The 27,174-nt window shown below is 52.4% G+C and overlaps 2 protein-coding genes and 1 pseudogene across 2 annotated transcripts; all 3 read right to left on the bottom strand.

The window, feature by feature from the left end:
* Positions 1 to 156: 156 nt before the first annotated feature.
* Positions 157 to 6,421, bottom strand: LOC140897531 (acetylcholinesterase-like; annotated as a pseudogene).
* Positions 6,422 to 11,081: 4,660 nt separating this feature from the next.
* On the bottom strand, positions 11,082 to 16,566 carry LOC140897530 (acetylcholinesterase-like). The gene is made up of 4 exons (XM_073310247.1): positions 16,508 to 16,566; positions 13,629 to 15,132; positions 12,051 to 12,217; positions 11,082 to 11,116 (listed from the first exon to the last, which is right to left on the bottom strand). Exons 2-4 carry the CDS (start codon positions 15,122 to 15,124, stop codon positions 11,082 to 11,084), a joined length of 1,698 nt encoding a protein of 565 aa, XP_073166348.1. The 5' UTR covers positions 15,125 to 15,132; positions 16,508 to 16,566.
* A 4,126-nt stretch (positions 16,567 to 20,692) lies between these two features.
* On the bottom strand, positions 20,693 to 26,177 carry LOC140897529 (acetylcholinesterase-like). Its single transcript, XM_073310246.1, has 4 exons — positions 26,119 to 26,177; positions 23,240 to 24,743; positions 21,662 to 21,828; positions 20,693 to 20,727 (listed from the first exon to the last, which is right to left on the bottom strand). Exons 2-4 carry the CDS (start codon positions 24,733 to 24,735, stop codon positions 20,693 to 20,695), a joined length of 1,698 nt encoding a protein of 565 aa, XP_073166347.1. The 5' UTR covers positions 24,736 to 24,743; positions 26,119 to 26,177.
* Positions 26,178 to 27,174: the final 997 nt, after the last annotated feature.

Here is a 27,174-nt window from a genome sequence, read left to right as displayed (position 1 = left end):
ATATGGAAGAGTTGCAGAAGGAGGGTCAATCCATGGATTCCAAGGGAGTTTATTAGCAGGAGCCTCGTTAATGAATCAACAGATACTAACAGGCACTGGATGCTCTTGTCTGCAGGGAGGGTTCCGCCTGTCAGGGGATTGTAAGTGCTCAGCTCTTCATTCACAGCCCCCTGAACCGGACATGTCTTCTTGGGTCTGCTCCTGCAGGACACAGAGCGAGTGGGGTTAACAGCAGTGGGGATGAGCTCAGACTATGCAGGGTTTGGTCTAGTCGCAGATGGGAGGGAAGACCTGCAGGGGAAACCAGGTGCTGCACGGGCTCAGTATGGGATACTCACCCCTTGCAGTCGGTGCAAATCCCTGTGCACTTGCGGGCGCTTTGCTGCAAAGAGCAGCATGGGGGGATCATCAGAGGGCTGTCCCCGCACAGACAGTGCTCCCCCACTGCTATATTTTAGCAGTATGGGATGCTGTGCTGGTGGAGGTCCTGTGTTTCCCAGCATCTGTGATCCCCACTGTCCAATGTGCAACATTCTGCTCTACCTCCCATAAGAGCCCCTCCGCCTCTGGCATAAAAGATTCCTAGCCTCTTTTGGATCCTCCTTCACTTCCTGTGCTGCACAGTTACACAATGGCCATGCCCCTCCCCAGAGCCAGCTGTGTGTTATTTTTTCACTGCCTCTTTTCTCTTCAGTGCCATTATGGGCCACCTGCCCCTAGCCCCCTCTGTCCTTGGATCCATTCCTCCATCCTCACCCACCCCTGTTAGGCATCACCCTGTCTTAGCTCATGCCTCCTCCACTGGAAAGGGGTGTGTATGGAGTTTGGCTGGTACAGGAAACACGGGTGTTATTGTCCTGCTCAGAGGGGTTGAGCAAGTGAAGATGGGGCCGAACCTGGGGCTGCCCCACAGTAGATGGATTCTGGAGTTCCCAGGGGACAAGAGATCTACCCCAGGCAGGAAAAAGGGGCATCTCTAGCAGGCCAGAAGATCCCATGGAAATGTGAATATGATTCAGAGTCTTTCTCCTCTAGGACTGGCTGGGTCATGTTACGAATTATACCTTGTAGGACACGCACACAAGTGCTACGAATTACACCTGGTAGGACACGCACACAAGTGCTACGAATTACACCTTGTAGGACACGCACACAAATGCTGCGAATTATACCTGATAGGACACGCACACCAGTGCTGCGAATTATACCTGATAGGACACGCACAGTTCGAATCTAGGCTGAGGCACAGAAACAAAGTCCACAACTGCAGAGTTCCCAAAAGACACTAAGTTTATTACGCTTGAGCGTGGTGCCCCCCTGCTAGCCAGGAGGGGACCCTGAATGCAGATTATACAAAGGTTATATACTTTTTAGCAAAGCATGTTGCTCTCGTGCATCGGAAACCTTAGCTAATAAACAAACCCTTGTCTTATCTACCACCTATCCCTGCTTGGTGCATTCCTCGTGCTATACCAGTATGTTAATTACACAGCATGGTCCTAAAGCTATGCATCAGTAACTTTTATTATCAGGATGGGAGGCCTCACATCAAGGCCAAGAGACAGGGAGTTAGAGACTGACAAAAACCAGATACTGGGAGTCAAGGCAGGCTGGAGACAAGGAGGAGGATTTTCACAGGGATTCAATATCTAAGGATTACTCCTCCTGGTGTATGATGTGCTGGCATTTAAACAATGGTGGGCCCCAAACCAAAATGGAGTCACATGTGCTAACTTTTCCTTAACAGTCAGAGGGGTGGGGAGACATGAGGACTTTCCCCTCTAGGGCCGCTGTCCTTTCAGCCCTCTGATACTCACCAATAGAGCTCGGCTTCTATGTGAGCAGTGTTGCCAAGAACGTGCAGTGGTGGGCAGGGGCTGTCTCCTTGACTTGGGGCGGCTCCAGTCCGATGCGAAAGAAGTTCTGCTTTGTGGGGTTGTAGGGGTGCCATTGCCTCCCACTGACCCCTATCTCTTTGAGGATCCTGTGGGGAAATTCAACACACTCTGCAGAGATTAGTACTAGGCCTGGGCAGGGATGGGAACATGCTCTGACTTGAGTCTGACATCCCAGTTGCAGGGGTCATTAGGAGCCAATTTGGCCACTTTCCAAAATGGCTGCCATCCCTTATTCCCAATAAGAGTGAAGCCAGAGGCTGCCCTGAGTTAAGATGGCTGCTGCCTTGTACTTTCTTTATATGGGGTGACTCTACAGGTTGCCCATTATAAAGCTGAGTAATGTCCCCATTGATCTTGTTGACATGGAAGTCACAGGCTGCCCTGATTTATGATTGTTGCCATTGGGCTACGGCTCTTTGTAAAGTGAGACTGACCCTAGGAAAGATGACCACTGTTCCCCATTGTTTCTAATGGGACTGAAGCCAGGCTTCCCCCAGGGAAGATGGGCATCCTTTGTGCTCATAGACATAGGAAGGGACAGTGTGGGGAGCAGAGTAACATGCGTGTGTGTGTGTGTGTGTGGGGAGACAGGGAATTACACTGGGATGTCAGGGAACATAGGGGCATAGATAGGAGGATCTGAACTGGAAGGAAATCTGAAGCCACCATTTGTCCTCACTTAAGATGGCGCCTCTCAGTTGTCCGTCCAACTAGGATGAGGTCACATGCTACCCTAACCAAAAATGGCCACCATCTCCCAATGTGGTCAATGAGATTGAAGCCACAAGCTGTCCTGAGTCAGCTGCCTTTTGCCTAGAGCCCTTTCACGTGGCAGCCAGGGTGTCCCTAGGAAAGATGGCCACCACCTGCCATTGTTCTTAAAGGAGCCAATAGCCACAGGCTGCCCTAAGTTTAGAAGGTTTCCCTCTGCTTGAAGGCCTGCAAGTAGCAGGGACGTGGCCTGGAGGAAAGATGGTGGAGGTGGCCTGTGGGAATAGCTGCTCTCTGGCTCCCTCTGGAGGCAAAGTAGGGGAACAGAGGCCAGCTTCCTGGACTAATCTGCATATGCAGCTCCCCCGCTCCCCCTGTGGGGTAGATGGGGAAGTAGAAGGGGCACCATCCTGCTAGTAGGTGTAATTTGCAGATGTCCCAGGCACTCCATGCAGTGCCCAATGCTGCACAGTTGGGGATTTTCCCATGTGTAGAGCTCACAATATGTGTCACATTGGCTGTGTTACTGCAGGGATGGGAACAGGGTGGCAGGTGTGAGAACACATGGATAAAGGGTAGACAATGGCCCTTCCTAGATTCATAGATTCCAAGCCCAGAAGGGACCATAGTGATCATCTCATCTGACCTCCTCTATAACACAGGCTACAGGAGTTTCCCCAAACAATTCCTAGAGCAAATCTTTTAGAAAAAGATGCAATCTTAATTTAAAAATCATCAGTGATGGAGAATCTACCATGACCCTTAGAAAATTGTTCCAATCATTAATTCCTCTGTATATCTTATTTGAAGTCTGAATTTATCTTGCTTTGACTTCCCACCTTTAGATCATGTCAGACCTTACTCTGCTAGACTGAAAAGCCCATTACTAAATATTTGGTTCCTAGGTAGGTATTTATAGACCTCTTCACCTTCTCTCAGTAAAGCTACATAGATTGAGATCCTGGATTCTGTCACTATAAAACAGGTTTTCTAATCCTTTTGTCATTCTTATGGCTCTTCTCTGGACCCTCTCCAATTTATCAACACCCTATAATTGCCCAGGTGATCTCATTTACCCCTTTTATAAATTGGCATGACATTATCTTTCTTCCCATCTTCTGGAACTTCCCCTGTGCTCCAAAATATTTTGAAAATCAACATTAATGAGCCAGAGAGCTCCTTAGTCAGCTCTTTTAAAACTCTTGGATTCAGATTATCTGGACCTGCTGATTTAAAAATGTCTAATTTTGGTAGCTTCTGTTTAACATCCTCCAGAGATACTAGTGTAATGGAAAGAGTGTTGTCATCCCCATATGATGAGACTATATCATCTGTTTTTCCCCCAAATACAGAACAGAATTATTTATTGTAGACTTCCACCGTTTCTGCATTACTATTGATAATTCTGCCATTTCCACCTAGTAATGGACTAATCCCATTATCAGGATTCTTTTTGTTCTTACTATCATTTTAAAAAATCCTTATTGTCCTTAACTCCACTGGTCATAGATTTCTCCTTGTGACTCTTTGATTCCCTCCTCAATTTTCTACAATTGCTAATGTCTGATTTATATTCATTGCTATCAAATTCTCATTTCTTCCATGTGTGGTATATTGTTATTATTGTTATTTTTTTGTATAGCTGCCGTCCCTTCCCTAATCTAGGAAACAACGGACCCAAGATGCGTGGATAGGACTAGAATGGGGAATGTTGAAGAGATTTTTTTTTGGAGTTTTGCTTGCTTATTTTTGACATAAGGGAGTGTATCTTTGTATCTATGCCCTGGTGTACGCTTAAAAGTTAAGTTGCCACTCTTAACTCAGTCAGAGATGTGAGAAAACCCACAAATATGACTGCTGCTCCACTGCTGGAAAAACCCTTTTGGCTGGTGCAGGCTGCATCTACTTGATAGTTGGTGTAGCCATGCCCGTATAGTCTCCGTAGCAGAGACATCCCCTGAGTTTGTGTGGCAGGGCTGGGAAAGAGCAGGCAGAGCTTTGAGAGTACTAGCTCCTAGCTAAAAACCTTGTTTCCTTGAACGAGGATGGTTGTGTTCATGGGATCACGGACATCCTGGTGAGGGAAGAAGGGAATTAGCCCTACCCTGGAATCAGGGGGTCAGATTTTACCTCCCTGAAGTAAGTTCAGCTCTCGATCAAGGGCTTCAACCAAACAGATTAGCTATGTTTCAAAGGGACCCCTTCTTTGCCATGGCTCTGAGTCGGGTCTTCCTGTATGTTACGGACACTTGGCCAAAGAGTTACAGGCTAGCTGTTTTCCCGGGCTGCCTCAGGGGCACAAGAAGATTCCCTTACTTGCTCCCGGCAAACTTCCCGCAGTACTGCATCATCGTTTGGCTCATCGTTGCCTCGGCCTCCGTGTGTGTGTGGTTGGCTTCTCCCACGGACGCCAGGGTCCCGAACAGGTAGGGCAGCCCAGAGCCGTATGGCACCCCCGTCCACTCAGGTGTAGATAAGCCGCTCGTGCGGTGGGTGAAGTAGTAGGCGTACACAGGACTTCGGGCCTCTGCCTCTCGCCTAGCCACCTCGGCTACCGGGCACACAAAAGGGTAGTCGCCAGCAATTTCATCCGTGGCCCATCGGTATCGTGCCTCGCCCTGCCCCTCCCCTTCCTTGCAGTACCGCTCTGCCACGGCTCGGATGGCCAATTCTGGGGCTTCTGGCACCATCAGCCTCACCACCTGCAGCAGCTCCTCCCAGCCAACATTGCTGGCGTTCTCCAGGTTGAGGTTGGGAGCACCATAGATAAGCATGTAGGAGCCTTCATTGGCGGTGAAACCGGCCACGATGGGCATAGGCTGGTTGTGCCTGGCCTGCAGGAGTCTTGGTGGTGTATCAGGGAGGAAATCCCAGTCTGGTGTCGGCACAAAGGGGAACGCCAGCAGGTCCTTCTGGAGCAACACAGAGAACTGGTGTTTGGGGAACTCCCTTGCTTCCTTCCCCTGCAGGCAGCCCACCAGGGCCGTGTCTCAGCGCAGCCCAGCAGATGGCCCAGCCTCTGGCCTCTCTCTTGGGCCTCTTTGAGTGAAATCCAAGCCCATGGTGCATTTGGGGCTGTGCTCTGCAGCGCTGCGTGGGTGAAGAGGGGCCGGCTTCCTGGGGAGAGGTGGCGGAAGCTAAGTGACGCAGCCCCAGCGCCCAGGCCGAAAAGGAGGAAGCTGGCTGGGTCTCCACTGAAGGCAGCTGCGTTCTTACACAGCCAGCACATCGCCAGTCGCTGGTCCCACAGGCCGGTGTTCCCCGGGACGGCCGGGGGCAGGGACAGGAAGCCCAGTGCCCCCCAGCTGGTAGTTCATGGAGGCCACGATCATGTTCCCGGTGGCGGCTAACAAGCACCCATCATAGATGTCGAGGGAGGCTGCACCTGAGAAGAACCCCCCGCCATGGATCCAGACAATCATGGAGAACATATCATTGGTCCGGGGATGGGGCACCCAGATGTTTAGGAAGAGGCAGTCCTCGGACTGTGGCATTTTGGGTGTCCATGTTTCTGCCTCAGGGTAACCAGTAAGTGGAGACTGCAGGCAGTCATTGCTGAAGCTGGTGGCCTCCAGGATCTGGCTCCAGGGCTGGTGGGGTATTGGCTTCTGAAAGCGCAAGGCTCCCACGGGGGGCTCGGCGTAGGGGATGCCCAGGAAGGCCGTCACTGTGCTGGAGCCGACCTGGAGGAGCTTGCCCCGGATGGGGCCACTGGTGGTGAGCACCACGGTGCCATCGTCATCGGAGCCAGAGCTGGGGCCCAAGAGGGAGAGGAGGAGCAGGTAGGGGAAAGCGAGGAGGAGTGCCAGCATCGCGGCAGCTAGAAGGGAAACCCCCTCCCAGAGGGAGTTATAGGGAACGAGATACGTGGCCTCTCCCCTCTACAGGGTGCTGGGTCCCCTCCAGTCCCAGCCACCTAAATCCAGATAGCAGGAGGATGCTCCCTACATCAGCATGGATCCGCTTTAGCAAATAGAACCCCCTGGTCCTTTCCACCCATGCTCTGGCTCCCTGCTGTATTCCCTGCTCTGCATCAATCCTGATTCCCATTCTGGGAGAGGACTGGGATCTAGTGGTTCAAGTTGGGAGGGAGGCTGGGATTGAGGACTCCTGAATTCTATCCTCAGCTTTGGGAAGGCAGGGCTAGTGGGCTAGAGCGTCGGGCTCTGGGAGCCAGGGCTCCTGGGTTCTATCCCCAGGTCTGGGAAAGGAATGGGGTATGGTGGGTTATACCACTGTGGGACCGGAGTCAAGAGTCCTGGTACTGGGCAAACTGGTTGAAATTATAATCAAGAACAATATTGTCAGACATAGAGATGAATATAATTTGTGGAGGAAGAGTCAGCATGGTTTCAGTAAAGGGAAATCATGCCTCACTAATCTACTAGAATTCTTTGAGGTGGTCAACTCAGGTCGACCACTAGATCCCAGTGGTTAGATCGCCGGTTCAGCAGGCCTTGATAGCCCTACCCAGCATGGCTAAGTGCCGTAGGAGGGATCGTCATTAGTAACCCTGTTGAGGCCACTCGGTGCTTCTGTCCCGGGAGCTGCAATGTCCTTCGAAGATACTGCAGCATGTTCATTCAGCAGAGCTCGATGTTACTCGCAAACGAAGACCACAGGCTCAGTCCGGTGGCGAAGGCGCTCAGCCAGGTTTATTGTCCACGAAGCCCGGTCCTGGCTCCCTGGGTCAATGCCTGGGTCAAGGAATCCCTGTTGAGGTTACAGGGACAAACCATCCCGATGAGTCGAAAGAATAGTAAATATGGCAGGCGACCAGCTTGGCTTAATGGTGAAATCCTAGCGGATCTTAAACATAAAAAAGAAGCTTACAAGAAGTGGAAGGTTGGACATATGACCAGGGATGAGTATAAAAATATTGCTCGGGCATGTAGGAATGTTATCAGGAGGGCCAAATCGCACCTGGAGCTGCAGCTAGCCAGAGATGTCAAGAATAACAAGAAGGGTTTCTTCAGGTATGTTGGCAACAAGAAGAAAGCCAAGGAATGTGTGGGCCCCTTACTGAATGAGGGAGGCAACCTAGTGACAGAGGATGTGGAAAAAGCTAATGTACTCAATGCTTTTTTTGCCTCTGTTTTCACTAACAAGGTCAGCTCCCAGACTGCTGCGCTGGGCATCACAAAATGCGGAAGAGATGGCCAGCCCTCTGTGGAGATAGAGGCGGTTAGGGACTATTTAGAAAAGCTGGACGTGCACAAGTCCATGGGGCCGGACGAGTTGCATCCGAGAGTGCTGAAGGAATTGGCGGCTGTGATTGCAGAGCCACTGGCCATTATCTTTGAAAACTCGTGGCAAACCGGGGAAGTCCCGGATGACTGGAAAAAGGCTAATGTAGTGCCAATCTTTAAAAAAGGGAAGAAGGAAGATCCTGGGAACTACAGGCCAGTCAGCCTCACCTCAGTCCCTGGAAAAATCATGGAGCAGGTCCTCAAAGAATCAATCCTGAAGCACTTGCATGAGAGGAAAGTGATCAGGAACAGCCAGCATGGATTCACCAAGGGAAGGTCATGCCTGACTAATCTAATCGCCTTTTATGATGAGATTACTGGTTCTGTGGATGAAGGGAAAGCAGTGGATGTATTGTTTCTTGACTTTAGCAAAGCTTTTGACACGGTCTCCCATAGTATTCTTGTCAGCAAGTTAAGGAAGTATGGGCTGGATGAATGCACTATAAGGTGGGTAGAAAGCTGGCTAGATTGTCGGGCTCAACGGGTAGTGATCAATGGCTCCATGTCTAGTTGGCAGCCGGTATCAAGTGGAGTGCCCCAAGGGTCGGTCCTGGGGCCGGTTTTATTCAATATCTTCATAAATGATCTGGAGGATGGTGTGGATTGCACTCTCAGCAAATTTGCGGATGATACTAAACTGGGAGGAGTGGTAGATACGCTGGAGGGGAGGGATAGGATACAGAAGGACCTAGACCAATTGGAAGATTGGGCCAAAAGGAATCTGATGAGGTTCAATAAGGATAAGTGCAGGGTCCTGCACTTAGGACGGAAGAACCCAATGCACAGCTACAGACTAGGGACCGAATGGCTAGGCAGCAGTTCTGTGGAAAAGGACCTAGGGGTGACAGTGGACGAGAAGCTGGATATGAGTCAGCAGTGTGCCCTTGTTGCCAAGAAGGCCAATGGCATTTTGGGATGTATAAGTAGGGGCATAGCGAGCAGATCGAGGGACGTGATCGTTCCTCTCTATTCGACATTGGTGAGGCCTCATCTGGAGTACTGTGTCCAGTTTTGGGCCCCACACTTCAAGAAGGATGTGGATAAATTGGAGAGAGTCCAGCGAAGGGCAACAAAAATGATTAGGGGACTGGAACACATGAGTTATGAGGAGAGGCTGAGGGAGCTGGGATTGTTTAGCCTGCAGAAGAGAAGAATGAGGGGGGATTTGATAGCTGCTTTCAACTACCTGAAAGGGGGTTCCAAAGAGGATGGCTCTAGACTGTTCTCAATGGTAGCAGATGACAGAACGAGGAGTAATGGTCTCAAGTTGCAGTGGGGGAGGTTTAGATTGGATATTAGGAAAAACTTTTTCACTAAGAGGGTGGTGAAACACTGGAATGCGTTACCTAGGGAGGTGGTAGAATCTCCTTCCTTAGAGGTTTTTAAGGTCAGGCTTGACAAAGCCCTGGCTGGGATGATTTAACTGGGAATTGGTCCTGCTTTGAGCAGGGGGTTGGACTAGATGACCTTCTGGGGTCCCTTCCAACCCTGATATTCTATGATTCTATGACTCTATACACTGCCACTCACACATGTATTAATACTTACCCCTAACAGCCCACGGGACCTGCAACCCCTGGGCTCCATTGCCCAACCCTAACACCCTAATTATAACCTGGCTCCCCAAATCTGACTACCTGACTCTAACTCTTAAGCCTGTAACCCTTAAACCTACTCCTCGTCAGCCCGCCCCTCAGCTCTCCTCACAGCCATAGCTGGCTTCAGACCCCAGATTTTAGGTCTGAGCCAGCCCCAAGCCCAACCCCACTTCCTTCCTTGCCTATCCAGATTGTAAACCCAGCACGACCCAGTCCAGCCCGCGTGCAAAGTGCCACTCACCCTGTCAGAGCAGGAGAAATAATAATAGATACAGCAGTTAACGATGGGAGAAATGATGGTTCAATGCTTCTTCAACTGAGGTCTGAGTTGAACTGAGAGAACTGAGCCATAGGGCATGCTGGAAGTCAGGATCTGGCGGGCTTGCCCTTCCAGGGGATGGGCGTTTTGCAAGAGTTGTGCCAAGCCCATGTGCTCTAGGGGTTTGCGACACCACCCCGGTTACTGGGACAATGATTAGGTGGTTGAACAGGGGCCTTTCTCCTCTAGGGGAGGCTGGATCTGATGTGGGGAGGGGCAGGGAAGGGGGAACCAGCTGGTTCAGGGGATGGGGAAAGGGACATGGGGCCTTTACTCTCTCTCTCGAGGGCACTGGTTCCAGATTTTGTCATTCCCATCAGTGTGCACTGAGTTGTGGAGGCTCAGCCCAACCCCCAGGTGGGCCAGGGCCCCTGTCCCAAACTCCACCAGCTCCTGAGCAGGGAGGCTGAGGAATGACTGGACCACAGAGTCCCTGCCCCTCAGAGGAGATCTGTGCAGGGAATGGGGTCATGGGGAGTGGGTGATGTGTGCATTTGGGGCACTCTCCCCATACCCTGCCAGCTGGCTGAGAAAACATCTGTCTCTGTGGCTTGTATTGTATAGTGGCCCACAAATGTCATCAATAAACCACCAATTTCCTTCGACTCCTTGGTGTGTACAGTTCTTCCTCACAGTCCAGTGAGCACCATCCAGGAGAGGATTGGGGCTAGTGGGTTAGAGCAGAGAGGCCGGGGGTCAGGATTCCTGGGTTCTCTCCCAAGGACTGGGAGGAGAGTGGGATCTAGTGGTTAGAGCAGAGGGGGGCTGGGAGTTAGGACTCCTGGGTGTTATCCCCTGTCTGAGGACGAGAGGGGGTCTAAGGGTTAGAGACATGTGAGCTGGAAGTCAAGACGCCTGGGTTCTATCGCAGACCTTGGAGGGCATTGGGGTCTAGTTGGTTAGACCGGAGAGGCTGGGAGTCAGGACTCCGGCGTTCCATATCTCTGGGTGCAGAGTGTGATCTCTGCACTTTGTCATTTGCCTCTTCAAACACCAGAGCAGCATTTACCCCCGATGTAATCTTTGTTCCCCATTATCTCAACACAACTCCCATCGCACCAACACGCTCTCTCTCTCCTACTCAGGAGGAGCTAATCAACCTCACACACCAGGGCTCTGTCTCCAAACTGAATACGCTTTAATGCACTGGGGGTGGAGGAATTGCAGAGGGAGGGTCAATCCATGGATTCCCAGCTGGTTCATTAGCAGGATCCTCGTTAATGAATTGGCAGGCACTAACAGGAACTGGATCCTCTGGTCTGCATGGAGGGTTCCCCCCATAAGGGGATTGTAATTGCTCAGCTCTTCATTCATGGCCCCCCAGGCTGGGCAGGTCTTCTCCTGTGGAACACACAATGAGTGCGGTTAACAGCAGTGGGGAGGAGCTCAGACTCTGCGGGGGTTTGTCTACTTGTAAACAGGAGAGGAGATCTGCAGAGGAAACCAGGTGCTGCAAAGGCTCAGTATGGGATGCTCATCTCTTACGGTCAGTGCTAATCTCTGTGCACTAGGGGGTGCTTTTCTGCAAAGAGCGGCTTGGGGGGGAGTCAGGAGGGAGCTGTCCCCCCACATTTAGTGCCCCCCAGTAATATATTCTAGCAGTGGGGAACGCTGTTCTGCTAGAGATCCCGAGTTTTGCAGCATCTGTGACCCCAGGGTCCAACGTGGAAGCTTCTGTTCTGCCTCCCATAAGCGGCCCCCTGGCACACGGGATTCCCAGTGACTATTCGATTCTCCTTCAATCCCTGTCTTACACAGTTACACAGTGGCTGCATCCCTCCCGAGAGCCAGCTGTATGTCATTCTTTCTTTGCCACCTTTCTCTTCTGTGTCATTACAGGCCACTTACCCTCAGCCCGCAGTGTCCTCAGATCCATCGCTTCATCCCCAGCCACCCTACCGGGAATCCCTCTGTCTGAGCTCATGCCTCCTCCCCTGAAATGGGGGCTACGTGGGGAGCCGATGGAGAGGAAACAAGGTTGTCATCTTCCTACCCAGAGGGGCTGAGGAAGAGAAGATGGGGTAGAGCCTGGGGCTGCCCCACAGCAGATGGGATCTGGAGTTCCCAGGATATGCAAGTTCTCCCCCAGACAGGAGAATCTAGGAGACCAGAAGATCCCATGGAAAAGGGAATGTGAGCTGGGATCTTTTGCTGCTGGAGGGGAGCCATCTCCAATCCAGCCCAAGGGTTGGGGGCCTGGATGGCTGAGAGGGGTGGGGAGAGACGGGGCCTTTCCCCTCTAGGGCTGCCATCCTCTCATCCCGCTGATGCTCACCTGGGACTTTTGGTTTCTCTGACAGCAATGATGCCAAGAATTCACAGCGTGAGACGGGTAATGCCCTCTCAGGTTTGGGCGGCTTCAGGCTGATGCGCTCAAAGTTCTCCTTTGCGGGGTCGTAGGTGGGCCACTGCTTCCCGCTATCCTCTCCCACCATGGGTTTCCTGCATGGAAAATGAACATGCCTCACTTAGGTTAGTATTGTGGCTTGGTGGGGACAGGAATGTGCCCCAGCTGGTGTCTAACATCCCAGATGCAGGGGTTTGGCCTCTTTCCAAAATGGCTGCCATCCCATGTTGCTGCAAATGAGAGTGGAGCCAGAGGCTGCCCTCAGTTAAGATGGGTGCTGCCTCCCAGTCTTTTCATATGGGGTGATGCTACAGGTTGCCCTTTATAAACTTGGCCACTTTATTTCGTTGTTCTCCATGAAATTGAAGCCACAGGCGGCCCTGAGTAATAATGGCTGCCATTGTAAAATGAGACTTCCTCTAGGGAAGATGGCCACTGTTTTCCATTGTTTGCAATGGGTCTGAAACCAGCCTTCCCTCAGCAAAGATGGACATCCTTTGTGCTCACAGACAGGTCAGAGTAGTGTGGGGAGCAGAGCAACATACGGGGTGCAGGGGGACATGGCCAGGGAATGTGGGGGCATAGATAGGAGGATCTGAACTGGAAGGGAGTGTCTAGTTTTGCTCTTACTTAAAATGGCATCTCTCACTTGTCCTTTCAACGAGGATGCCGCCCTATCAGGGTAAGCTGCCACCACCAAGTTATTTAACAAAGAATTAGGGAAAGGGCCACTTGGAGTTCCTATTCCCCCAAAATATCCCCCCCAAGCCTTACACCCCCTTTCCTGGGGAGGCTTGAGAATAATATCCTGACCAATTGGTTACAAAGTGATCACAGACCCAAAGCCGTGGGTCTTAGGACAATAGAGAAATCAGTCAGGTTCTTAAAAGAAGGATTTTATTTAAAAAAAAAGAAGGTAAAAATCACCTCTGTAAAATCAGGATGGAAAATAATTTTACAGGGTAACAAAAGATTCAAAAACACAGAGGATTTCCTTCTGGGCCAAACTTTTAGGTTACAAAAAGAAAACCAGAAATACACTTTCCTCTCAGAACAGAGAAAATCACAAGCCAAAACAAAAATAAGCTAATGCATTCCCTTGCTTGTACTTACTGATTCTGATGGAGTTGGATTGCTTGCTTCCAGCCAGGTTACCTGAGCTTCTTAACCCTTTGCAGGGAAAAGGATTTTGTGCCTCTGGCCAGGAGGGATTTTATAGTACTGCATACAGGAAGGTTGTTACCCTTCCCTTTATATTTATGACAGGCCCCTTAACCTTCTCCTAGTTAGACTACATAGATTGAGATCCTTGAGTCTATCGCTATAAGGCAAGGTTTCTAATCCCTTAGACATTCTCGTGGCTCTTCTCTGGACCTTTTCCAATTTATCAAGACCCTATAATTACCCAGGTGATCCCATTAAACCTTCTTATAAATTGGCATGGCATTAGCTTTCTCCCAGTCTTCTGGATCAGGGGGACAAGAGGATTGTGGGGGATTGCCTTACCCGCTCCAGGCGTACACCGCAAGGTACTGCATCACTCTGCGGCTCAGCGCTACCTCAGCCTCTGTGTGGTTGGATCCTACCACGGATGCCAGGGTCCCGAACACGTAGGGGATCTCAGAGCCGTGTGGCACCCCCATCCATTCAGGTATAGACAAGCCACTGCTGCGGTGGGCGAAGTGGTAGGTGTACACAGGATTTCCAGCCTCTGCCTGTTGCCTTGCCATCTCCAGTACCGGGCACACAACTACATAGTCACCAGCGATTTGTTCCATGGCCCATCGGTACTGTGCCTCTCCCTGCTTCTTCCCTTCCTGGATGTACCACCGTGCCATGGCTTGGATGGCCTTGTCTGGCACCCCTGGCACTATCAGCCTCACCACCTGCAGCAGCTCCTCCCAGCCGATGGAGCTGGCGTTCTCCAGGTTAAAGCCGGGGGCAGCAAAGTATAATATGTAGGATCCTTCGTTGGTGACGAAACCAAGCCCGATGGGTATTGGCTGGCCGTGCCTGCCCTGCAGGAGTCTTGGTGGTGTATCAGGGAGGAAATCTCCATCTGGTGTCGGCACAAAGGGGAGCCCCAGCTGCTTCTTGCGGTTCAAGATGGAGAACTGGTGTTTGGGGAACTCCCCGGGTTCCTTCCCCTGCAGGCAGGCCACCAGGGCCGTGTTGTTACCATCGGAGCAGCCCAGCAGCTGGCCCAGCCTCTGGCCTCTCGCCTTGGCCTCTTCAAGTGAAATCCAAGCGCATGGTGCGTTCGGGGCTCCGCTCTGCAGTGCGGCCCTGGTGAAGAGGGGCCGGCTCCCCGGGGAGAGGAGGTGGAAGCCGACTGATCGAGCCCCAGCATCGTGGCCGAAGAGTAAGAAATGGGCCGGGTCCCCACCGAAGGCGGCCGCGTTGTCCCGCAGCCAGCGCATCGCCAGTCGCTGGTCCCATAGGCCGGCGTTCCCCGGGGCGGCCGGGGGCAGGGACAGGAAGCCCAGCGCCCCCAGCCGGTAGTTCATGGAAGCCACGATCAGATTCTCAGTGGCGGCTAAGAAGCGCCCATCATAGATGTCGAGTGAGGCTGCCCCTGTGAAGAACCCACCACCGTGGATCCAGGTGACGATGGCGGCTGGCGGAGAGGGACGGGGATGGGGCACCCAGACATTGAGGAAGAGGCAGTCCTCAGACTGTGGCACTTTGAATGTCTGTGTTTCAGTCTGAGGGTAACCAGTGAGCAGAGGCTGGTGGCACATATTGCCAAAGCTAGAGGCTTCCAGGACGTGGCTCCAGGGCTGGTGGGGAATTGGCTTCTGGAAACGCAAGGCCCCCACGGGGGGCTCGGCGTAGGGGATGCCCAGGAATGCCGTCACTGTGCTGGAGCCGACCTGGAGGCGCTTGCCCCGGATGGGGCCGCTGGTGGTGAGCACCACGGTGCCATCGTCATCGGAACCAGAGCTGGAGCCCAGCAGGGAGAGGAGGAGCAGGCAGGGGAAAGTGGGGAGGAGTCCCAGCATCGCGGCAGCTGGAAGGGAAACCCCCGCAGAGGGAGTTATAGGGAACTGGATACATGGTCTGTCCCCTCTACGGGGTGCTGGGTCCCATCCAATCCCAGCCACCTAAATCCAGACAGCAGGAGGATGCTCCCTATGTCAGCATGGATCCCCTTTAGCAAATAGAACCCCCTTGTCGGTTCCACCCATGCTCTGGCTCCCTGCTGTGTTCCCTGCTCTGCATCAATCCTGACTCTCATTCTGGGAGGGGAGTGGGATCTAGTGGTTAGAGATGGGAGGGAGGCTGGGATTGAGGGCTCCTGGGTTTTATCCTCAGCTTTGGGAAGGGAGTGGGGTCTAGTGGGCTAGAGTGTCGGGCTCTGGGAGCCAGAGCTCCTGGGTTCTATCACTGGTTCTGGATAGGGAATGGGGTATGGTGGGTTATACCACTGTGGGACCGGAGTCAAGAGTCCTGCTACCGGGCAGAAATAGGACAGAAAATATCATGTTGCCTTCATATAAATCCATGGTATGCCCACATCTTGAACACTGTGTGCATATGAGGTCGCCCCATCTCAAAAAAGCGATACTGGAATTGGAAAAGGTTCAGAGAAGGGCAAGAAAAATGATTCGGGGTATGGAACGGCTTCCGTATGAGGAGAGATGAATAAGACTGGGACTTTTCAGCTTGGAAAAAAGATGGCTAAGGGGAGATATGATTGAGGTCTGTAAAATCATGACTGGTGTAGAGAAAGTAGATAAGGAAGTGTTGTGTACTGCTTCTCATATCACAAGAACTAGGGGTCCCCCAATGAAATTAATAGGCAGCAGGTTTAAAATGAATAAAAGGAAGTATTTCTTCACACAGCGCACAGTCACCCTGTGGAACTCCTTGCCGGAGGATGTTGTGAAGGGCAAGACCGTAACAAGGTTCAGAAAAGAACTAGATAAATTCATGGAGGATTGGTCCATCGATGGCTGTTAGCCAGGATGATCAGGGATGGTGTCCCTAGCCTCTGTTTGCCAGAAGCTGGGAATGGGCGACAGGGGATGGATCACTTGATGATTCCCTGTTCTGTTCATTCCCTGTGGGGTACCTGGCATTGGCCACTGTGCAAAGACAGGATCCTGGGCTAGATGGACCTTTGGTCTGACCCAGTAGGGCCATTCTTATGTTCTTATGCTCTGGGAAGGCAGTGGGGACCAGTGAGTGAGAGCAGGGGGTGCTGGGAGGCAGGACTCTTTGGGTTCTCTCCCCAGTTCTGAGAATGGGGTCTGTAGAAAGGGTATTAGGTGGGTAACTGCCTAGACTGATCCCAATTCCTGCTGTTCTTCCACTTCATTCACTCCCTGGACCCCTCTGTCCCTATCTTTGAGCCAGTGGGGCCCCGGGTAGCACAGACTCACCTGCCCTTCTCCTTGGCACACTCACAGTCGTGTCTTGCGTCTCAGCAGGAATGGGAGCTGGGTGGATGCCTCAGATAGCAAGATTAACAGTCAGGGAGCAGCCACGGGGACTTATTTATCCTCAAATCCATGTTCTCATTGGGCTGTGCACACACGGGGGAAGGAGGATTGGGGCCGACTGGGTGGAGCTGCAGGGGAGGAGTCAAGGGCTTTGGGAACAGAGATCCAGTTGGGTTCACAGGGTGAGAGGTCTAGGGCCTGAAGGGCCGTGATCCCTGAATTGCAGCCACCTCTGCGGAGGGGCAGCTGGGTAACAGGAAATGAACTGGGGATCCTGTGTCCAAAGAAAGCACAGTGTTGATTTTTGGGTAGGGGGCAAAATGGAAGAAGTAAAGGGGGTGTTTAGCCAGGGGACCCAGGCGCATTCCCCACCCTGGAAGGATAGTGCCTGGGGATGTTCAGTGACAAGCGGGGCTTATGGCTAATGAGCAGGTGAGCACTTGCTGTAGCCCAGCACCAGTCCGGGGCATTTGGGTCTGCACTGACTCCAAGGGGAGGGCGCCCCCTAGTGAGTCCCCACACCCCTCCCTGCTGCATTGATTCCCCTAATGCCACGCTGGGGTATGGAGGTCAGCACAGATTGTGAGGGGAGAGGACCCTAGTGAGTGAATGCGTCCCTGTGGTAGGGCACATCCAAATGCCAGACGCCTTCTTGTCAACTTGATTGAATTGGCCTCGTTGGTACTGACCCCGCGCTTGCTAAGGCAACTCCTATCTTTTCAGGTGCTGTATATTTATACCTGCCTACTGTATTTTCACTCCATGCATTGATAAAGTGGGTTATAGCCCACGAAAGCTTATGCCCAAATACATTGGTTAGTCTCTAAGATGCCACTAGGACTCCTTGTTGTTTTTGCTGATACACATCTGAAAGCTACCCCTCTGAAATCTGTCTGGGGACAGCACCGCTGCCCAGCTCCCTGTAGCATCTGCAGATTTTCCGAGGTCTCCCTTTCAAATCCTGCCCTTGCTGCAGCCCTCTTAGCTTGGGAGAGCCGCTCCAGGTGAGATCCTGGTTCTGACATCATGTGATTGAGTCAGGATCATTAATGACAGCTCTGGGCATCTTTGTTCCTCCTGGGAGGGTGGGAGTAGGTCTGAAATTGCCTGAAGGTGCTGGGCTGCTTCTTAACCTCATTTGGCAATAGGGGTTTTGTTTCTTCTAGTTGCCACCACTAGTCACAAGTTGGTCACTGTTGACCCAAGTTGGGTGAGTCATGGCAGAATGCTGACTGCATATTACTTTGGCGTGGCAGAAGTCAACGTTTATTTCTTTATAATTTTGATGGATAATATCAAAGTTCGTTTTAAAGGATTTTTTTTCAATTTTTATTAATTTCAGCTTTTGGGAAATTCTGGGGGCAGGTCAGACAATTATTTAATGGCAGGTGAGAGCCAATAAGTTAAAGTTTCATGCACTGTAAAACATCAATTGTCAACCCCCCCCTCTCAAAAGATATAAAGTAAGTTGAACTTCAATACATTTTCAAGCGGGATTTTCCTTATTTTGAGTATCTGTACATTTCATTGATTATCAATGGAAATATTTTTCCATCAGATTGTGTGTGCGCAGTGAAATCGATGTATTATGAAGTGTACCGATGTATTGTAATCTTTCCAAGCCTAATATCGCTAAGGAGATTTAGCATAGATATCTGGGGCAGCAAGAGAGCAGGGGAGTTTCTGCTGGGTGGGATTGCGGAGAACTGGCAGAGCTGTGGAGGGGGGAAGCCCACAGCTGGGAAATCAAGAGGCTGTGGCTCAGGATCTGTGGGGAGTGGGGAGAAGTGAGGGCTTGGATGGGGCAGGGTTTGCAGGAGGAGACTGATGGTGATCGGCAGAGCTGGGGGAGAGGGATGGAGCCCAGAGCCGTGATAGCAGGGGGATCAGATTGGGATTGAGGAGTGTCGGTGGAGCTGTGGGGAGAGGGGAAGCCCAGGGCAGTGAGGGGATAGCCAGGGGCTTGTGTGTCAGGAGTGAATAGAGATTAGGTGAATTTTTCCCCTGGGGCTAATTAATGCATCCTCGTCCTGTTCGTTCTTCTGTTGATCCAAACAAGTCACACGTTGGGTAATCAGTTGACTTGTGTGTGCGTGTTCTTTCCGTGCCCTGTGCAGCTCTGTGCAGATCGCCGGTTCAGCAGGCCTCGAGAGCCCTACCCAGCATGGCTAAGTGCCGTAGGTGGGATCGTCATTAGTAACCCTGTTGAGGCCACTCGGTGCTTCTGTCCCGGGAGCTGCAATGTCCTTCGAAGATACTGCAGCATGTTCATTCAGCAGAGCTCGATGTTACTCGCAAACGAAGACCACAGGCTCAGTCCGGTGGCGAAGGCGCTCAGCCAGGTTTATTGTCCACGAAGCCGGGTCCTGGCTCCCTGGGTCAATGTCTACACTGCCACTCACACATGTATTAATACTTACCCCTAACAGCCCACGGGACCTGCAACCCCTGAGCTCCATTCCCCAACCCTAACACCCTAATTATAACCTGGCTCCCCAAATCTGACTACCTGACTCTAACTCTTAAGCCTGTAACCCTTAAACCTACTCCTAGTCTCCCCGCCCCTCAACTTTCCTCACAACCATAGCTGGCTTCAGACCCCAGATTTTAGGTCTGAGCGAGCCACAAGCCCAACCCCACTTCCTTCTTTGCCTATCCAGATTATAAACCCAGCACGGCCCAGTCCAGCCCGCGTGCAAAGTGCCACTCACCCTGTCAGAGCAGGAGAAATAATAATAGATACAGCAGTTAACGATGGGAGAAATAATGGTTCAATGCTTCTTCAACTGAGGTCTGAGTTGAACTGAGAGAACTGAGCCATAGGGCATGCTGGAAGTCAGGATCTGGCGGGCTTGCCCTTCCAGGGGATGGGCGTTTTGCAACAGTTGTGCCAAGCCCATGTGCTCTCGGGGTTTGTGCCACCAGCCCCGCTTACTGGGACAATGATTAGGTGGTTGAACAGGGGCCTTTCTCCTCTAGGGGAGGCTGGATCTGATGTGGGGAGGGGCAGGGAAGGGGGAACCAGCTGGTTCAGGGGATGGGGAAAGGGACATGGGGCCTTTACTCTCTCTCTCTCGAGGGCTCTGGTTCCAGATTTTGTCATTCCCATCAGTGTGCACTGAGTTGTGGAGGCTCAGCCCAACCCCCAGGTGGGTCAGGGCCCCTGTCCCAAACTCCACCAGCTCCTGAGCAGGGAGACTGAGGAATGACTGGACCACAGAGTCCCTGCCCCTCAGAGGAGATCTGTGCAGGGAATGGGGTCATGGGGAGTGGGTGCTGTGTGCATTTGGGGCACTCTCCTTATCCCTATACCCACTTCGCCTCCTCCCCATACCCTGCCAGCTGGCTGAGAAAACATCTGTCTCAGTGGCTTGTATTGTATAGTGGCCCACAAATATCATCAATAAACCACCAATTTCCTTCGACTCCTTGGTGTGTACAGTTCTTCCTCACAGTCCAGTGAGCACCATCCAGGAGGGGATTGGGGCTAGTGGGTTAGAGCAGAGAGGCCGGGGGTCAGGATTCCTGGGTTCTCTCCCAAGGACTGGGAGGAGAGTGGGATCTAGTGGTTAGAGCAGAGGGGGGCTGGGAGTTAGGACTCCTGGGTGTTATCCCCTGTCTGAGGACGAGAGGGGTCTAAGGGTTAGAGACATGTGAGCTGGAAGTCAAGACGCCTGGGTTCTGTTGCAGATCTTGGAGGGCATTGGGGTCTAGTTGGTTAGACCGGAGAGGCTGGGAGTCAGGACTCCGGCGTTCCATATCTCTGGGTGCAGAGTGTGATCTCTGCACTTTGTCATTTGCCTCTTCAAACACCAGAGCAGCATTTACCCCCGATGTGATCTTTGTTCCCCATTATCTCAACACAACTCCCATCGCACCAACACGCTCTCTCTCTCCTACTCAGGAGGAGCTAATCAACCTCACACACACGGGATCTATCTCCAGACTGAATACGCTTTAATGCACTGGGGGTGGAGGAATTGCAGAGGGAGGGTCAATCCATGGATTCCCAGCTGGTTCATTAGCAGGATCCTCGTTAATGAATTGGCAGGCACTAACAGGAACTGGATCCTCTGGTCTGCATGGAGGGTTCCCCCCATAAGGGGATTGTAATTGCTCAGCTCTTCATTCACGGCCCCCCAGGCTGGGCAGGTCTGCTCCTGTGGAACACACAATGAGTGGGGTTAACAGCAGTGGGGAGGAGCTCAGACTCTGTGGGGGTTTGTCTACTTGTAAACAGGAGAGGAGATCTGCAGAGGAAACCAGGTGCTGCAAAGGCTCAGTATGGGATGCTCATCTCTTACGGTCAGTGCTAATCTCCGTGCACTAGGGGGTGCTTTTCTGCAAAGAGCGGCTTGGGGGGGAGTCAGGAGGGAGCTGTCCCCCCACATTTAGTGCCCCCCAGTAATATATTCTAGCAGTGGGGAACGCTGTTCTGCTAGAGATCCCGTGTTTCGCAGCATCTGTGACCCCAGGGTCCAACGTGGAAGCTTCTGTTCTGCCTCCCATAAGCGGCCCCCTGGCACACGGGATTCCCAGTGACTATTGGATTCTCCTTCAATCCCTGTCTTACACAGTTACACAGTGGCTGCATCCCTCCCGAGAGCCAGCTCTATGTCATTCTTTCTTTGCCACCGTTCTCTTCTGTGTCATTACAGGCCACTTACCCTCAGCCCGCAGTGTCCTCAGATCCATCGCTTCATCCCCAGCCACCCTACCGGGAATCCCTCTGTCTGAGCTCATGCCTCCTCCCCTGAAATGGGGGCTACGTGGGGAGCCGATGGAGAGGAAACAAGGTTGTCATCTTCCTACCCAGAGGGGCTGAGGAAGAGAAGATGGGGTAGAGCCTGGGGCTGCCCCACAGCAGATGGGATCTGGAGTTCCCAGGATATGCAAGTTCTCCCCCAGACAGGAGAATCTAGGAGACCAGAAGATCCCATGGAAAAGGGAATGTGAGCTGGGATCTTTTGCTGCTGGAGGGGAGCCATCTCCAATCCAGCCCAAGGGTTGGGGGCCTGGATGGCTGAGAGGGGTGGGGAGAGACGGGGCCTTTCCCCTCTAGGGCTGCCATCCTCTCATCCCGCTGATGCTCACCTGGGACTTTTGGTTTCTCTGACAGCAATGATGCCAAGAATTCACAGCGTGAGACGGGTAATGCCCTCTCAGGTTTGGGCGGCTTCAGGCTGATGCGCTCAAAGTTCTCCTTTGCGGGGTCGTAGGTGGGCCACTGCTTCCCGCTATCCTCTCCCACCATGGGTTTCCTGCATGGAAAATGAACATGCCTCACTTAGGTTAGTATTGTGGCTTGGTGGGGACAGGAATGTGCCCCAGCTGGTGTCTAACATCCCAGATGCAGGGGTTTGGCCTCTTTCCAAAATGGCTGCCATCCCATGTTGCTGCAAATGAGAGTGGAGCCAGAGGCTGCCCTCAGTTAAGATGGGTGCTGCCTCCCAGTCTTTTCATATGGGGTGATGCTACAGGTTGCCCTTTATAAACTTGGCCACTTTATTTCGTTGTTCTCCATGAAATTGAAGCCACAGGCGGCCCTGAGTAATAATGGCTGCCATTGTAAAATGAGACTTCCTCTAGGGAAGATGGCCACTGTTTTCCATTGTTTGCAATGGGTCTGAAACCAGCCTTCCCTCAGCAAAGATGGACATCCTTTGTGCTCACAGACAGGTCAGAGTAGTGTGGGGAGCAGAGCAACATACGGGGTGCAGGGGGACATGGCCAGGGAATGTGGGGGCATAGATAGGAGGATCTGAACTGGAAGGGAGTGTCTAGTTTTGCTCTTACTTAAAATGGCATCTCTCACTTGTCCTTTCAACGAGGATGCCGCCCTATCAGGGTAAGCTGCCACCACCAAGTTATTTAACAAAGAATTAGGGAAAGGGCCACTTGGAGTTCCTATTCCCCCAAAATATCCCCCCCAAGCCTTACACCCCCTTTCCTGGGGAGGCTTGAGAATAATATCCTGACCAATTGGTTACAAAGTGATCACAGACCCAAAGCCGTGGGTCTTAGGACAATAGAGAAATCAGTCAGGTTCTTAAAAGAAGGATTTTATTTAAAAAAAAAGAAGGTAAAAATCACCTCTGTAAAATCAGGATGGAAAATAATTTTACAGGGTAACAAAAGATTCAAAAACACAGAGGATTTCCTTCTGGGCCAAACTTTTAGGTTACAAAAAGAAAACCAGAAATACACTTTCCTCTCAGAACAGAGAAAATCACAAGCCAAAACAAAAATAAGCTAATGCATTCCCTTGCTTGTACTTACTGATTCTGATGGAGTTGGATTGCTTGCTTCCAGCCAGGTTACCTGAGCTTCTTAACCCTTTGCAGGGAAAAGGATTTTGTGCCTCTGGCCAGGAGGGATTTTATAGTACTGCATACAGGAAGGTTGTTACCCTTCCCTTTATATTTATGACAGGCCCCTTAACCTTCTCCTAGTTAGACTACATAGATTGAGATCCTTGAGTCTATCGCTATAAGGCAAGGTTTCTAATCCCTTAGACATTCTCGTGGCTCTTCTCTGGACCTTTTCCAATTTATCAAGACCCTATAATTACCCAGGTGATCCCATTAAACCTTCTTATAAATTGGCATGGCATTAGCTTTCTCCCAGTCTTCTGGATCAGGGGGAGAAGAGGATTGTGGGGGATTGCCTTACCCGCTCCAGGCGTACACCGCAAGGTACTGCATCACTCTGCGGCTCAGCGCTACCTCAGCCTCTGTGTGGTTGGATCCTACCACGGATGCCAGGGTCCCGAACACGTAGGGGATCTCAGAGCCGTGTGGCACCCCCATCCATTCAGGTATAGACAAGCCACTGCTGCGGTGGGCGAAGTGGTAGGTGTACACAGGATTTCCAGCCTCTGCCTGTTGCCTTGCCATCTCCAGTACCGGGCACACAACTACATAGTCACCAGCGATTTGTTCCATGGCCCATCGGTACTGTGCCTCTCCCTGCTTCTTCCCTTCCTGGATGTACCACCGTGCCATGGCTTGGATGGCCTTGTCTGGCACCCCTGGCACTATCAGCCTCACCACCTGCAGCAGCTCCTCCCAGCCGATGGAGCTGGCGTTCTCCAGGTTAAAGCCGGGGGCAGCAAAGTATAATATGTAGGATCCTTCGTTGGTGACGAAACCAAGCCCGATGGGTATTGGCTGGCCGTGCCTGCCCTGCAGGAGTCTTGGTGGTGTATCAGGGAGGAAATCTCCATCTGGTGTCGGCACAAAGGGGAGCCCCAGCTGCTTCTTGCGGTTCAAGATGGAGAACTGGTGTTTGGGGAACTCCCCGGGTTCCTTCCCCTGCAGGCAGGCCACCAGGGCCGTGTTGTTACCATCGGAGCAGCCCAGCAGCTGGCCCAGCCTCTGGCCTCTCGCCTTGGCCTCTTCAAGTGAAATCCAAGCGCATGGTTCGTTCGGGGCTCCGCTCTGCAGTGCGGCCCTGGTGAAGAGGGGCCGGCTCCCCGGGGAGAGGAGGTGGAAGCCGACTGATCGAGCCCCAGCATCGTGGCCGAAGAGTAAGAAATGGGCCGGGTCCCCACCGAAGGCAGCCGCGTTGTCCCGCAGCCAGCGCATCGCCAGTCGCTGGTCCCATAGGCCGGCGTTCCCCGGGGCGGCCGGGGGCAGGGACAGGAAGCCCAGCGCCCCCAGCCGGTAGTTCATGGAAGCCACGATCAGATTCTCAGTGGCGGCTAAGAAGCGCCCATCATAGATGTCGAGTGAGGCTGCCCCTGTGAAGAACCCACCACCGTGGATCCAGGTGACGATGGCGGCTGGCGGAGAGGGACGGGGATGGGGCACCCAGACATTGAGGAAGAGGCAGTCCTCAGACTGTGGCACTTTGAATGTCTGTGTTTCAGTCTGAGGGTAACCAGTGAGCAGAGGCTGGTGGCACATATTGCCAAAGCTAGAGGCTTCCAGGACGTGGCTCCAGGGCTGGTGGGGAATTGGCTTCTGGAAACGCAAGGCCCCCACGGGGGGCTCGGCGTAGGGGATGCCCAGGAATGCCGTCACTGTGCTGGAGCCGACCTGGAGGCGCTTGCCCCGGATGGGGCCGCTGGTGGTGAGCACCACGGTGCCATCGTCATCGGAACCAGAGCTGGAGCCCAGCAGGGAGAGGAGGAGCAGGCAGGGGAAAGTGGGGAGGAGTCCCAGCATCGCGGCAGCTGGAAGGGAAACCCCCGCAGAGGGAGTTATAGGGAACTGGATACATGGTCTGTCCCCTCTACGGGGTGCTGGGTCCCATCCAATCCCAGCCACCTAAATCCAGACAGCAGGAGGATGCTCCCTATGTCAGCATGGATCCCCTTTAGCAAATAGAACCCCCTTGTCGGTTCCACCCATGCTCTGGCTCCCTGCTGTGTTCCCTGCTCTGCATCAATCCTGACTCTCATTCTGGGAGGGGAGTGGGATCTAGTGGTTAGAGATGGGAGGGAGGCTGGGATTGAGGGCTCCTGGGTTTTATCCTCAGCTTTGGGAAGGGAGTGGGGTCTAGTGGGCTAGAGTGTCGGGCTCTGGGAGCCAGAGCTCCTGGGTTCTATCACTGGTTCTGGATAGGGAATGGGGTATGGTGGGTTATACCACTGTGGGACCGGAGTCAAGAGTCCTGCTACCGGGCAGAAATAGGACAGAAAATATCATGTTGCCTTCATATAAATCCATGGTATGCCCACATCTTGAACACTGTGTGCATATGAGGTCGCCCCATCTCAAAAAAGCGATACTGGAATTGGAAAAGGTTCAGAGAAGGGCAAGAAAAATGATTCGGGGTATGGAACGGCTTCCGTATGAGGAGAGATGAATAAGACTGGGACTTTTCAGCTTGGAAAAAAGATGGCTAAGGGGAGATATGATTGAGGTCTGTAAAATCATGACTGGTGTAGAGAAAGTAGATAAGGAAGTGTTGTGTACTGCTTCTCATATCACAAGAACTAGGGGTCCCCCAATGAAATTAATAGGCAGCAGGTTTAAAATGAATAAAAGGAAGTATTTCTTCACACAGCGCACAGTCACCCTGTGGAACTCCTTGCCGGAGGATGTTGTGAAGGGCAAGACCGTAACAAGGTTCAGAAAAGAACTAGATAAATTCATGGAGGATTGGTCCATCGATGGCTGTTAGCCAGGATGATCAGGGATGGTGTCCCTAGCCTCTGTTTGCCAGAAGCTGGGAATGGGCGACAGGGGATGGATCACTTGATGATTCCCTGTTCTGTTCATTCCCTGTGGGGTACCTGGCATTGGCCACTGTGCAAAGACAGGATCCTGGGCTAGATGGACCTTTGGTCTGACCCAGTAGGGCCATTCTTATGTTCTTATGCTCTGGGAAGGCAGTGGGGACCAGTGAGTGAGAGCAGGGGGTGCTGGGAGGCAGGACTCTTTGGGTTCTCTCCCCAGTTCTGAGAATGGGGTCTGTAGAAAGGGTATTAGGTGGGTAACTGCCTAGACTGATCCCAATTCCTGCTGTTCTTCCACTTCATTCACTCCCTGGACCCCTCTGTCCCTATCTTTGAGCCAGTGGGGCCCCGGGTAGCACAGACTCACCTGCCCTTCTCCTTGGCACACTCACAGTCGTGTCTTGCGTCTCAGCAGGAATGGGAGCTGGGTGGATGCCTCAGATAGCAAGATTAACAGTCAGGGAGCAGCCACGGGGACTTATTTATCCTCAAATCCATGTTCTCATTGGGCTGTGCACACACGGGGGAAGGAGGATTGGGGCCGACTGGGTGGAGCTGCAGGGGAGGAGTCAAGGGCTTTGGGAACAGAGATCCAGTTGGGTTCACAGGGTGAGAGGTCTAGGGCCTGAAGGGCCGTGATCCCTGAATTGCAGCCACCTCTGCGGAGGGGCAGCTGGGTAACAGGAAATGAACTGGGGATCCTGTGTCCAAAGAAAGCACAGTGTTGATTTTTGGGTAGGGGGCAAAATGGAAGAAGTAAAGGGGGTGTTTAGCCAGGGGACCCAGGCGCATTCCCCACCCTGGAAGGATAGTGCCTGGGGATGTTCAGTGACAAGCGGGGCTTATGGCTAATGAGCAGGTGAGCACTTGCTGTAGCCCAGCACCAGTCCGGGGCATTTGGGTCTGCACTGACTCCAAGGGGAGGGCGCCCCCTAGTGAGTCCCCACACCCCTCCCTGCTGCATTGATTCCCCTAATGCCACGCTGGGGTATGGAGGTCAGCACAGATTGTGAGGGGAGAGGACCCTAGTGAGTGAATGCGTCCCTGTGGTAGGGCACATCCAAATGCCAGACGCCTTCTTGTCAACTTGATTGAATTGGCCTCGTTGGTACTGACCCCGCGCTTGCTAAGGCAACTCCTATCTTTTCAGGTGCTGTATATTTATACCTGCCTACTGTATTTTCACTCCATGCATTGATAAAGTGGGTTATAGCCCACGAAAGCTTATGCCCAAATACATTGGTTAGTCTCTAAGATGCCACTAGGACTCCTTGTTGTTTTTGCTGATACACATCTGAAAGCTACCCCTCTGAAATCTGTCTGGGGACAGCACCGCTGCCCAGCTCCCTGTAGCATCTGCAGATTTTCCGAGGTCTCCCTTTCAAATCCTGCCCTTGCTGCAGCCCTCTTAGCTTGGGAGAGC

The sequence above is a fragment of the Lepidochelys kempii genome, chromosome 14, assembly GCF_965140265.1.
Source record: "Lepidochelys kempii isolate rLepKem1 chromosome 14, rLepKem1.hap2, whole genome shotgun sequence".
NCBI classification, from domain to species: domain Eukaryota; kingdom Metazoa; phylum Chordata; order Testudines; family Cheloniidae; genus Lepidochelys; species Lepidochelys kempii.
The sequence above is the reverse complement of the archived record's forward strand: the minus strand, read 5'-3'. Positions and strand labels throughout refer to the sequence as shown.

Excerpts from the sequence above, each read along its gene's own strand:
- LOC140897530 (XM_073310247.1), bottom strand. The coding sequence starts at position 15,124 with ATGCTGGGACTCCTCCCCACTTTCCCCTGCCTGCTCCTCCTCTCCCTG. Across the intron at positions 12,218-13,628 it reads GCGGTGTACGCCTGGAGCGG|GAAACCCATGGTGGGAGAGG; the intron begins GTAAGGCAATCC and ends TTTTCCATGCAG. Across the intron at positions 11,117-12,050 it reads AGAGAAACCAAAAGTCCCAG|GAGAAGACCTGCCCAGCCTG; the intron begins GTGAGCATCAGC and ends TGTGTTCCACAG.
- LOC140897529 (XM_073310246.1), bottom strand. The coding sequence starts at position 24,735 with ATGCTGGGACTCCTCCCCACTTTCCCCTGCCTGCTCCTCCTCTCCCTG. Across the intron at positions 21,829-23,239 it reads GCGGTGTACGCCTGGAGCGG|GAAACCCATGGTGGGAGAGG; the intron begins GTAAGGCAATCC and ends TTTTCCATGCAG. Across the intron at positions 20,728-21,661 it reads AGAGAAACCAAAAGTCCCAG|GAGCAGACCTGCCCAGCCTG; the intron begins GTGAGCATCAGC and ends TGTGTTCCACAG.